The 13619-nt window shown below is 39.2% G+C and overlaps 1 protein-coding gene across 1 annotated transcript; it reads left to right on the top strand.

Annotated features, from left to right (window-relative positions):
* The first annotated feature begins 9468 nt into the window (after window positions 1-9468).
* LOC125198750 lies at window positions 9469-11327 on the top strand. The gene is made up of 4 exons (XM_048097039.1): window positions 9469-10037; window positions 10116-10443; window positions 10514-10626; window positions 10993-11327. The coding sequence occupies exons 1-4, from the start codon at window positions 9544-9546 to the stop codon at window positions 11042-11044; spliced, it is 987 nt and encodes a 328-aa protein (XP_047952996.1). The 5' UTR covers window positions 9469-9543; the 3' UTR covers window positions 11045-11327.
* The last annotated feature ends 2292 nt before the right edge of the window (window positions 11328-13619 follow it).

The raw sequence follows: 13619 nt of genomic DNA, 5'->3' as shown, positions 1-13619 counted from the left end.
AGCTTAGACAGAAAAATATAGTATGATGTGACCCCAAAACAAGAAAAACCCTTTAGCTCGTGCGACCAAACCTCCGCCCTTTGGAAATTTCCCTGGTTGCCCAAAAACCCTTGTGGTTTGGGGAAACACCACACAATTTGTTTAGGCCCCCCCGGGCCCAAACCTTTTTTTTGGTTCCTAAAGGGGGGCTCTAAAAAGGGGTATATTGATTACATTACTTTTAAAAAGTTGATCACAAATTTCTCAAGAAATAGATGCCAAACAAAGTTTCTTGAAATGGAAGTGCCAAACCCGGGGAAATAAACAACGGGAAATCATTTTTGCATGTTGACAACAAATTAATTTGCATGTTTCATAAACAAAACTAAGCACTGTTTCAATACATAATGCGTTAACAGCTTGAAAACTGTAATTTAAAAAAAAACATTTTTATGCGTGTAATTATATTGAGAATAACGCTTAGTCAAAAAAAAACAAACCCCCAATTTCAACCCCCATCAACAAACACTGATAGTGACTTTAAAATTTTTGTAAGTCACGAGCAGATGCACCGAAAAATCTACTGGGATTTTAAAAAAAGGCTACTAATTTATGCATTTTCCCAAAATCCACACTCCCCAAAAAAAAGAAACCCTAAGATTCATGCGTAATGCAACACTTAAACCAAAAAAGCAATTATTTTAGAGACAATAACCAAAAAAGGAAATGCATTACCTTCCTTTCGGCGTATAAACCGCCCATTCTCTTTTTTCGGAGGGCGCGAAGGCTGCGGTGGCTGGGGGTGTAGGCAGGGTCAGCTTGCTGGTGGAGGGGCGAAATGAGGGGGTTGGGAAATGGCTGGGGAAAATGAGGTAGTGGGGGGGGGGTTTGGGAGGGGAGCTCCCCCGGGAACGGGGTTGGGGGAGGAGGAAGGGATCTGATCTCTTATGAACTCGGCTTTGTGACCCGGGGCCCCCAATTTGGCGGCCTCCGGGGCGTTGCACGACGCCGTTTAGAAATCACGGCGGGGTCTGACTGACGGAGAACTGTCCCCCGGCCTGCGCTATCCCCCGGTCCGTCACCATGGCTACCCATTTTCCTTTTCTTCTCACTTCTCAAACGGCCCCCTTCCCCTCCCTCTCTTGACTCTTTCCTTTCTCTCTCCTTCCCTTCCCGGGCAGTGGGCAGTGAGTGAGGTGTTTTTTGAAAAAAAGGGGAAAAAAGAAATAATATTCAAAGCAAAAAAAAAAAGGAAGGTGGAGGAAAAAAAAGGGTTCCTTGTTTTTCCCCAAAATGACCATTTTGCCCTTTGCCCTTTTTAAGATGGGGGGGTTTGTTAACAACCAAAATCCAAATTTTTTACCTTTTTTATGGCCCCAAACCTTTTCCCATGAAAAAATATGGCCCGCGGGTTGAAACCCGAGAACTCAAAAGGGGGCAAGGGGCACAAATTTTAATTTTTCCCTTTTTCAGTAATCTTTTGGCTTTTACCTTCAACTCACAGGCAACGCCGGGTTTTCCCCTTTCTCCACGTTTGATTTTTTTAGCACATACTAACTGTGGATTATTCCAAGATGGATTGGAATAGTTTGGTACATGTAGAATTGATAGAAATGTGGATTCTTTTTCCCCTGTTTTGGGGAAAGTTTTTGGGATAAGCCAATGTATAGATTTAACATGTTATTTGGAATTGAATAAGAAAACGTTGCCCCCTGAGCTATGTTTTTTTAAGGGGATAATGCATCGGGAAAAAAGGGGGATATTTGGTTTTTGGCTCTTTTATGAGCTACGGCATCTTCTTCTCTATAGATACATCACTCACAAAACGTTAGGAGCTTTGGGAATGAAAAAAGAGCATGGGAGAAGACATAGGTTCCCCTTCCCGGGGCCCTAGGAGAAAAACTTTTTTTTTTTATTTTCCCAAAAAAGCCCATTTTTTTCGAAAAAATTTTCCACTTTTTATAAATATATTATTTTTCTTTTCCAAAAGTCGGGGCAATAAAACTGGTTTCTTTCCCTGACATAAAAATATCCCATTTTTTATGGGGTAAATAGATTTTTCTTTCCAACCAGACGTTTTCCCGATCTTGGGTTTCCCCTTTCCCCGATAAAGTGGGCCAGGTTACTAACATGGGGTTTCTTGGGGTTGCACCCCAAAAGCCCAAAAATCAAAGTTTCTTCTTTTGGGCCCTTGGAAAAAAACCCTCCGATCTCAACAATTTTTATTTCTAAAAATTTTAGGGTTTTCCCAGGTCCTTCATTTTAAATTCTTGGGAAAGGGCTTTTGAAAAGCCTATCTCTTCAACATCATCTCTAATGATGATCATATTCCCAAAATTGATGATTGGCAGGATTCCCATCTCCGCCTTTTTAAACAATGTGTGATCAATTACTCGCTTTAAACCCCTTCTTCTTCAAAGCCAAATCTTCCGAACCATAATTTTTGGGAAAACCTTAAACCATATAAAGTTTTTTCGAAAGACATCCTTAACCCCCAATCCATTTTTTAAAACCCGGGGGTTTATATACTTCCTTTCTCAACTCGAGGGAAAAATTGGGACACCCAATGGGCCCGGGGGCAATCTCTATTTGGGCAAAAATGATAATAGAACTCGGGTTTGTTCATTTTTTCCCCGGAGAAAGTCTCGGGAAAATCTATCCTAGGTCCGGGATCCCGGGGTACCCCAAATTTCCGTATATTTCTATGAACCCCTCAAGCCCCTTTTTATTGTGAAGACCCCCAAAAACCCCAACCCTTCTTCCCATCCGTATTTGATTTCTCCCAAGTGCCACATTGAGTCGCGGTCTGTTGTACGTTTGGGATTTGTTCTGACGACTTCTTCGAGTTGGATTGGCATTGGTGGGCCTAGGGATACTTCAGGCCGACTTGGCATTGACTGACTTAGCGAGTCTGTGGTATCTCTCTCACTCTCCCTCTGACTGCTAAGGTGGTTAAAGAAGTATTCACTCTCAAGGAAATCACAATTCATAGTGGTGATAACCCGATTTGACTTAGGGTCATAACATCTATATCCCTTTTGATCCACCCCATATCCTACGAAAACACACTTGACCGCACATGCGGATAGTTTATCTCTCTCATGTTTGGGTACTGGTTGGGAGACGGTTGACAAGGTAGACTGATGTGGCAACAGCCTTGGGCCAGAATTTTTGGGGAGTATGGGAATCAATGAGCATGGCACGAGCCATTTCTAAAAGGGTACAGTTTCATCTTTCGGAGACGCCGTTCTGTTCGGGAGTGTATGGACAAGTTGTTTGGTGAACTAGGCCGTTTTCAAGGAAGAAGTTTTTCATAATGGAATTAACAAATCCCCCCCCCCCCCTGTCAGACCGCTAGACTTTGATAGTTTTCCGAAATTGAGTTGTATTTTCTTAAAGAAATGAACAAAGTTATAAAAAGCCTCACTTTTTTGTTTAAAAAAATATACCCACATCATACGAGTGCCATCATCCATGGAAATAATAAAATATCTAAGACCTTAACCCCTAGTAACTGGTGATGGACCTCACACATCAGAATGAATAAGATCAAAAGGTGAACCAACAAGAGTATTATTCAATTTGTAGGAATGTCTATGACTTTTGGCCAATGAACAAGTCTCACAATTTAAATCTAGAGAAAACTTAGGAAAAAGTATTTTTAGATAACCCGTGGATGGATGCCCCTTTCTACGATGCCAAAGCCAAGCCTCCCTTTTCGTAGATCCGTGAGTTAGCATAGCGGTTCCGGATTGAGCTATCTCATCAACGTAGTACAGACCGTCCCTCTCAGTGTCACGTCCAATTATCCGCCATGTTCTGATATCCTGTAAAAGACAAAAGTGCGGTTGCATTAGAAGCGTGCAATTTAATTCCTTGGTAACATGGCTTATGGAGAGCAATTTGTGAGATAGGGAAGGAATATATAAACAGTTTGACAATGTTAAGGATGGTGAAATTTTCACGGCTCCCGCCCCTTTTACTTTGGTTAACTCTCCACTCGCAGTTTGGATGTAATTTTGTGGTGCATCGTGCATACTAGTAATATCTGATGCATCATAGGTCATTGTGTCGGTGGCTCCACAATCAAAAATCCAGTTCTTACTTTTACCGACTGACGATGTACATAAGGCATAGGAACTGGATAATTTTTTGAGGGCCTGAAAAGAATTTTGACAAAGTATGGATTTTCGGATGTTTTGGAATATTTGGGTTTTAGGTAGGCGAAATAGAGAGCGATTGTTTGGATGGGGTACTAGCCAGAATTTAGGAGAGTTTTTGGGGTCAAAATTCAATTGGGTGGAAGTTGGAGGCTCTAGGATCCATTTGCGCCACCTCCGTCGAAGATGAAGCCTTCTCTGTTGAAATTTCGACCTAGGCATTTCCGGTCCTTGTACCCTCGCCCATGCGGTAACAGCTCCTCCTGAGTTGCCTCCGATGGTGGCGACGGCTTCTCCTCTGTTTCCTGCGACTGCGACTGTCGTTTTTCCTCCTCTGTGCGGCGGGGGCGTGATAGGGACTCGAACCCAACCGGGAACCAGGCGACGATGAGCAGCCCATTCACGCCCGAAGAAGTGAAGATCCTTGAATATCTTTAGTTTATTATATTTCCATAGCTAGACTTATTTCTTGTTATTTAATTATGTTATATTTTGTATTCTTTTGATATCTTGCAAGGCAAGATATCGTTTGGGTCTAGTTTATAATATCCTCGGGTTTTCTTGTCGGTTCTTTCCCGAGACGAACTAGGAAGGTCGAACCGTCTAGGGTTGCGGATTCTATAAATACTAGAATCTCATAGATAATTAAATCATTGAGAAATATGAATTAACTTCTATTCTCATTCTTGGTTCCGAAACCTAGCACTCCAACTAGGTTTATCTTCCTTTTGTTCTTGTTACAAACGGTGTGCCGAATCCCGATAGAACGAGGTTCTATCAATTGGTGCTTTCATTGAGAGCAATTGATAGAACCTCGTTCCAAAGAGAAAAGGTATATAGAAAGATAAATGATTTTTTAAAAATAAAATAATACTACAAAATACATTAAAAATTATAAAGTGTGATACATTCTCCCATGGAGAATGTGTTAGAAATGGAAAGGAGAATCAAATCAGCACCTAATCAGAATTACACCAAATCAGACGTAGAATAATTGTAATTGATCTTATTCCTAATTATCATAGTTACCTTGTATAGGGGATGTACAGACTCTATTTAAAGAGTAATATACAAAGGAACAATATACACTGAAATTACAAACCACACATATCATATGCTCCTTTTTCTCCCTTCCTTAATCCAATATGTTATCTGCATCATTTGAGATGGTATCAGAGCAGGGGTGAGACTCAGAAGAGTTTCATCACTGTCTCGACAAATCTCGACCAATTAACCAAGATCCGTAGCCCTTTCATGTTCACAAACACCAAAAATGTCAGAAAATAACGAAGAACCCAAACCAACAGAAAATTTTATATTTCAATCAACGGGCATGGGCTCTTACTATCTTTATAGGTGGATACTAAGGAAGACCGTACCTTTTTCTTTTTTTTTATTTCCCTCTTGACTCTTCAAAAAAGAAGTCGGTTTGTTAAGCGTATCCGCACTTCTATAAGAAATGATATAGAGATAGTGGTTGTTTAAGGAGAGACTGGGCAATAATAAGATCTTGCCTCTGGCGGGTTACATATCGGGCATTTACCCTTTGGTTTCTATTCTTAATTTTAGAAAGGCGGTTTATACTTTAGCAGTTTGCTCGAATGTTCGCAGAGTTTATGCACCATAGTTTGGCACACACTCAGCAGATGGTACCGGCAACCCCACCGACTCCCAAACATGAAGAATATAGAATCGACCCTACACCACTAGTTGTCGGATTCAAGATGAACGACGATAACTATCATTTATGGGCAGGGCTCATAAAGAAATCGATTAATAGCAGGGGGATGGTTTCTCACATCACTGGAGTACCACCCCCACCACCAGAAACCGATTCAGACTTCCTCCGATGGCAGCGAGCAGACAACCTGGTGTTCACATGGTTGGTCCAAAATCTGGAACAAAAAATTGTCAATCGAGTATCACAATATCCAACAGCAAAGGAGGTTTGGGATATTCTAGCAATCACATATGCTAGCGGCGGTGATACCATACACGTATACAATCTTTATAGGAGAGCAATTACGATGAAACAAAAGGAAGAATCACTGGAGCAAGTATGGGCTACTCTCAAAGACCTATGGGTGTCCATAGATCAGAAGAAACCAAAACGGATGATCGATCCGAGAGATATCAAAATGCACGATCAAGATGTACAAGAACAGAGATTATATCAATTCATGTGCGTTGAATGACCAATATGAAACTGTAAAGAGGGAAATACTTAGGAATGAACCACTTCCCTCAGTAGAATCGGTGTATGCCTCACTCCGACAAGAAGAGGCCCGATTGTTCGTCCTTCGACAGGGAAATACCAACGAGAAGGAGGCCTTGCACGGAATAGGTGCCGGATTGGCTGCCCGATGCCCACCGGAAACCAGGGCGGCGGAGAGGCAGAGGCAGAGGAGACAAAGGTGGCAGAAACTGGAGTAGGTGAACTGAGGAAGACAAGCTCAAGTTGGTCTGTGCACCCACTGTGGCCGGAAAAAACACACAAAAGAAACGTGTTTCGATCTGGTGGGCTCCCCAGAGTGGTGGGAAGAACGTACCGGCAAACCGCCCTGATAGAACCTCGTTCTATCGGGATTCGGCACACCGTTTGTAACAAGAACAAAAGGAAGATAAACCTAGTTGGAGTGCTAGGTTTCGGAACCAAGAATGAGAATAGAAGTTAATTCATATTTCTCAATGATTTAATTATCTATGAAATTCTAGTATTTATAGAATCCGCAACCCTAGACGGTTCGACCTTCCTAGTTCGTCTCGGGAAAGAACCGACAAGAAAACCCGAGGATATTATAAACTAGATCCAAACGATATCTTGCCTTGCAAGATATCAAAAGAATACAAAATATAACATAATTAAATAACAAGAAATAAGTCTAGCTATGGAAATATAATAAACTAAAGATATTCAAGGATCTTCACTTCTTCGGGCGTGAATGGGCTGCTCATCGTCGCCTGGTTCCCGGTTGGGTTCGAGTCCCTATCAACTCCCTCACGGTTGAAATCCACCTTGCCCTCAAGGTGGGAGTCAAAATAGCTATGAAGAATCTTATAAATTTCAGTATACATATCATCCTCCTCATTCTCCTTCGTATCTACTGAGATGAAGGTTGCACATACATTTTATCCTTAAACCAAAATGATTCTAGCTCCAACACCTGTTCACCTACATGTAAATGACCACAATCATTATATGGTGCATAAGGATCGACAACACTCGGTGAAGGATCCTCATCACCCAATTGATAGAACCTCGTTCTATCGGGATTCGGCACACCGTTTGTAACAAGAACAAAAGGAAGATAAACCTAGTTGGAGTGCTAGGTTTCGGAACCAAGAATGAGAATAGAAGTTAATTCATATTTCTCAATGATTTAATTATCTATGAGATTCTAGTATTTATAGAATCCGCAACCCTAGACGGTTCGACGTTCCTAGTTCGTCTCGGGAAAGAACCGACAAGAAAACACAAGGATATTATAAACTAGACCCAAACGATATCTTGCCTTGCAAGATATCAAAAGAATACAAAATATAACATAATTAAATAACAAGAAATAAGTCTAGCAATGGAAATATAATAAAGTAAAGATATTCAAGGATCTTCACTTCTTCGGGCGTGAATGGGCTGCTCATCGTCGCCTGGTTCCCGGTTGGGTTCGAGTCCCTATCACCTTTAGTTGGTTTTAATGTTTACCATTTGGCAATTGGCATATAAGATGTGGGTCGGTACAAATATGTCTTAAAATTATAATAATAATAATAATAATTATTATTATTAATTAAAACTTGTATCAGGAACCTTCTTTCTAAAATAGATTTTTACCACATTAACTGGCCTTATTTGTTTATATGTTGCTTTTCATTTATTTTACGAGATTTGCAGAATATATGATTGAATTAGATTTATTCAATCATTAATTGAAGTATGGAAAATAAGGATAATAGAATGTAGTATATCCAAAATTAGATTTCGTGTTATCAAAATTTTAATTAATAAAGTTTATATTTAAATGTGAGAAAAATTGGCGTCACAACCTTCGTCATAGCATCGTGTTTTCGTTTGTATGCTAGTATGTTTGTTTAATTGGTTTTCAATTTCGATTCTGAATTGCAGAGAGTGTTTATCATCTTCTTAATTAAGGCCGATTTGGTTGAAGAGCTTTGGGCACATAGGGGAGGGGGCGTAGTCCGAAGAAATTGTGTAATATAGATAATTTTTGTTGTATAACTTTCCTTTCATGTAATACAACGAAGATTTAGTTTTCAACTTTTATTTATTAAATCAACAGTTTTTTTCTAATTATTTTTAGTCCAATAATTTTAATTCTAATTGAATTAAAATATATAATCAATTGATAAAACAATGTCATTTGTAGCTTGTGCGTGTCCATTATTGCTGTGGATGCATGTGGTTGTGAAAAAAAAAAATTGGATTGTCCACCAAAGCGTCCAATATTGTGGACAATCTTAGGTACTTTGGTGGTATGGTCAGTATTTTGAAAATTTTAGTAATTAATTAGTTCCTATGGGAAGTGTGTTATTTGGGGTACAGCTGTAGTAATAAAAAAAATAGTGTTTCAGTCCACGTCAAATTATAACTGGTGTAGCAAGAAATATTTTCAAATATGGAGTAGGTGATCATTCGTTGACCTTATAGACGCTGGATTTTGGGTTCCATTCGCTTTCTATGCAACAACAGTGACGATTCGGAGACCGTAGACTGTGAAAGGAGCCGGCGTTGATTTCGTGCAAGGTTTGATCTCTGTTCACCGATTCTTATCTACTATTCGCACCACTGTTGTTTCGATCTGATTTTTTAGTGACGTTTAAGCTTTATCAAATCTTGATGACAGATTTCATAGCTAGCCAGCCTGTTTTAAGAAATTTATTCCATCCAGCTTATTAATGACATTTATGTTTAATTACTTCTAAGAAACCTCCTTTCTTTTTTATTTAAATTTTCATGTATTTGATCAACAATATTTTATTTTGTAAATCGGCTATACTTATTACACTAATATCAAGATGTAAAGATCCCAAAATCCATATTTTTATTAGTCAGTATGATTATTTAAATTTTTATGTACCGCTTTAGATCAGATGATATCAACATTCATAATCAAGTATACAATTCCCATAATTAATTTGTATTGTATGTGATTTTTTAATATAGAATGGAGCCAGCAGAACAACGTGATATAGAGATAGGATTAGTCAATGGGAAGTTTAGTTACAAAGTAATGCGTGATCCTAATACATCTTTGAAGAAAGCCTCTCTATCCATGCCAGACAATGCGTTGAATATAACAATCTGTGCACAGTCTTCACAAATGACTTTGATTGCTATACCACTCAATCTCATTTTAATGAAATCGAAAATTCCAACACCCTCCATATGATATTATTTGATGAGGGAAACAAGTGTTTCCTAGCTGAGGATCTACACTGCACTCTAGATGAGTGGTTAGAAAAGAAACTTGTAGAAAATATGGGTAGGAGGGAAGCGTGTGAGTACTACTGTAAAGATGGTACTCATATGCTTTGGTGGAGGAAAATCATGAAAGAGTTTAAAGATGTCTTTGGCCCCGTCACTTATGGCCTTGCGGCAATTCATCGAGCCAAAGCGTTTCATGGAAATATTCTAAATGGTGTTGCGATAAAAATCAAACAAGACGGTACTCCAATTGGCATACTTTTCAACATGACCAATGATCCAAAACAAGAGACGGCAGAAAATATCAAACAACTACATTGTGATGACATAAACGATATGAAGATCCTAATGGAAAGGGCTTTTATGTATCCATTTGACGTATCTAAGGTTCCTCTCTCGGAGGGTATTACGAGTGATGAGTGTAATTACTTATGCTTAATGCAATTGAATAAAAGGTACTAATATTTGTTACCCATTTATTATAATATTGCGAATTAAACATTTGCATACTTAAAAAAAAAATTCTTATGTAGGGTGTCAATTGCGGATACGGAGGCTCAGTCTTTGAAGGGAACTTGGGGTTTAAATTTGGCAATCTTTTGGGATGAGATAGAACAAATAGCTTTTATGAAGAGGGTGTATCGTCTCATATTTGATGCATTGCCATTGTATTCTTTTTATGATCATTTCCCTATAGACTATTTTAAGATGTATGATTGGACTAAAAAAGTTAAGAGTTATGGATCTCATAAGTTGAAAACTGTCTTGAATTTCAATTTCAATGGTCACACGTCTTTCGACAAACGCAGCGCCAAGCATGGGATGGATAAACTTCGATTTTGGAGATGTTGTATTGAACATGTAAGATGTACTATATATATAATTATTATATTTTTTTGATTTTAATATTTAATTTTGTATTTAATTACAGATGGAATTAAAAGATGGTAGCAATATTGAAAACCATCGTGAGCTTATGAAGATCTTCCCAGAATTGTTGTTTGAGGTTGTCGAAGTCTTCCATCATACACTCCATTTGAACGAGTAAGTTGTTGGAATATATAAGATATATGTTGGAGGAGTAATTTAGTTTGGAGATATATTTGAGAGGAGAATGGGTAGAATATATGAAAAATGTTTTAGGAGGGGTTGTGATGTAACTCTCTATTTCTCAAACTTTCTTAAGTTTTCAACTTCTTCAACTTGTGCAAAATGGTATAACTCACATATTTATAGGCATACATCTCACATTCTAGAACAAATATCTATATATTCTCCTACTACATTCTAGAGAATTCTATTACAAAAATTAAGTTTATTAATTTTAATTCCAATATAAGTTTGGTCAGTTTTAATTACTCTTTTAGCTTATATGTTTTCTCAATATTTTTATTATTTCATTTCATGCAGTTACTGGCCAAGTATCGTATCCCTATTCAAAGACATGGGATGGGATAAGTAGGGTGGGAGAAATCAACAAAAGAATTAGGAGCTTACCTTCTGTTAATGACTCCCTCTGAAGTATTTGCTCGAGTAGCTTCTCTCTAAAGTCTAAACCTCTGTAACTCTCAACTGCTTCTCTTTACTTGTCGTTATGGTTATGAAAATCGTCTGTGAAAGATTATGAAGATTATGATAGAGAGCATGTGTGTAGATATTGCAGTCTAAATTATTCTCCTTGTTTGATTGTGAAAGATATAAGCTGCAGATTTATGATATTCTGGTTGCACTTGTTTTTTTGAGTTTATTCTTTAGCAAGTGCTTATTTGGTAGGTAAGATATAGGCCAAGATAGTAGAGTTATTATGGCTTAACAGATGTTTGGTAGCCTACTTAATTTTCTCTCTCCAACACTCCTCACATATCCCCACACGGCTTGAACTCGTCGTAGGCAATGACGACGCGGGCCCAGAAACCGCTTCCCGTCTGATCCGCTCCAACAGCTGGATCCTCCGAGATTGAATACCACGCCTTTGTCACAACAATGGACTTCTCCTGCGAGTAGTACAAACCGCCAAAACGGCTCTGGCCGCCACTCCCGCCCCTCCCACCATCGCGCGGGTCACCTCCCTCTCCCACCCGCTTTCTGGCTCGGCGTTGGCGTCTCCACGCAGCCCAGTACCGATGCCGATGACGTGGGCGATATAGGATTCTCCTACCGTGCTGGACTGATCCCCATCTGCTCGAACGTCAACGAATCAAAATCAACGATGGTTTTGGGGGGTGGGGCAGAGAGAGTAGGAGTATCAATCACTAGATTGTTCACTGCGTCCATGTTAGGTCGATAGTCCCCAAATGCCGATTGGGATCGATCCAAAGGCCTCTGGTTGGCGGGAGGCCCCACATCTGGGGTGGAAGGGCACCCTGCCACCCCCACGATGGGGTGGAGGGACCCCACATATAGGATGGAAGGGCACCCTGCCACCTCCACGATGGGGTGGAGGGACCCACATCTGGGGTTGAGGAGCACCCTGCCACCCCGAACCCCCATATTCGGTGTAGCCGGGGGCGTCGACGGCAGTGTTGGTGCCGGTACTCGGGACTTGAGTCCCGCTGCAGGGATACTGACTCCCGACGCTGCTGTGGTAGTACGATTCTCCTGTGCGGGAGAATCACTGTCTCCGCCTTGCATTGTGTAAAAACTCGTAGACAGATGAAAATATGGCAGTGGATTTGTAGTGTAGATGCGTGAAGTAAAAAATGAGGAAGAGGTGTATTTATAGAAATAAATTAAGCAAATAAAAAAAGTCGGAAAATACCCACGGCATGCAATAGAACGCTTTGGCGCAACCAGTAACCACGGTGACCGTCGTGGCTGCGCGCGCCATACGGCGGCACGTCTATTGTGGTTACCCTTAGAGAAGAAAAAAGTCTTATTCCTTTTAAAGATGAAAATTAGTGACGAGCCCCTATGTCTCCAGTTATATTACTATATAAAGTAATGAGATTAATGGTATAATTAGTGTCATTTTTTTTATCATCAGGGAATCTTTTATCAAAAGACTTTTATTAAAATTCTAGTATAAATAAAAGTGTTTATTACCATTCATAGGGTTAATTATATTTTTTGTTTGTGCATTAAAATATTAAGAAAGTGTGACCTAACAATAATTTACTAGAATTGAAATTTATTTAATTGGACCATGTATTACTGGTCAGTCAATGCGACAAAATCCAATTTACCTAATGTACAATCCAATATATTACGCCATGTGGAGGCAGTGCTAGTCGCAATAGGCGGCATTATTTTCTTGGTAGTATAATGTTTATTAAAAGACGATTAAATAAATTTTTAATTTATTTTTTCTGTTAGTGAATATTTGATTTAATAAGTTTTTTATAATCCGAATTCAAATGCTTAAAATAATTGGCGATTTCTTCGCAATTTCTTATTTTTCTATTTTGTTTTTTGATTTTTCTTCAAAGAGAAGAAGTTTCTTATAATCGTTAGCAAATTTAGACCACTCACAATGGAAGGGTCCTTCCCTATAGGAAGGGCCCTCGCAAGAGCCTTTCCATTCAATGACGGACCCAGTGGCGTCAAGTGGGGTCGATCGACCCCACCGTCGTCCGTCTCTAGATGCGGAAACTCTATTAAAGGATCTCCGAGATTCGGCGCAACTCCACCTTCGACTCCACGGAGCTCCGCCTTGACACCAAGAGACAGATCTCCACCGCAATTCTTCATTCTCGTGCTGCAAATAAAAGAGATAGGGTATAACAATTGAAAGAATAGATGAGAGAGATGGAGAGGAAGAGGCGAGGCTCGCGCTGTGGAAAGAACCGATGGAGAAGAAGACGTGTTCGATATTCTAATTCTTACTTTTGTATAAAATGGGCTGAATAATTGGGCCTACTCTAAAAGCGATGAAAGTTAAAATAGTTATAGATTAATTAAGAGTAATTATAATTATACTGTTCATTTCATTAATGATAATTTCATTATATTTTTATTTAACTTTTTTTAAAAGTATTGATAAACATCAATAAGATTAGTGTTAAAATATTTAAAGATAACATAAAAAAGTTTAAGTTAGA

The sequence above is a fragment of the Salvia hispanica genome, unplaced genomic scaffold, assembly GCF_023119035.1.
Source record: "Salvia hispanica cultivar TCC Black 2014 unplaced genomic scaffold, UniMelb_Shisp_WGS_1.0 HiC_scaffold_234, whole genome shotgun sequence".
Lineage (NCBI taxonomy): Eukaryota > Viridiplantae > Streptophyta > Magnoliopsida > Lamiales > Lamiaceae > Salvia > Salvia hispanica.
Note: the sequence above shows the minus strand (reverse complement) of the source record. Positions and strands in the feature narration are given on the sequence as shown.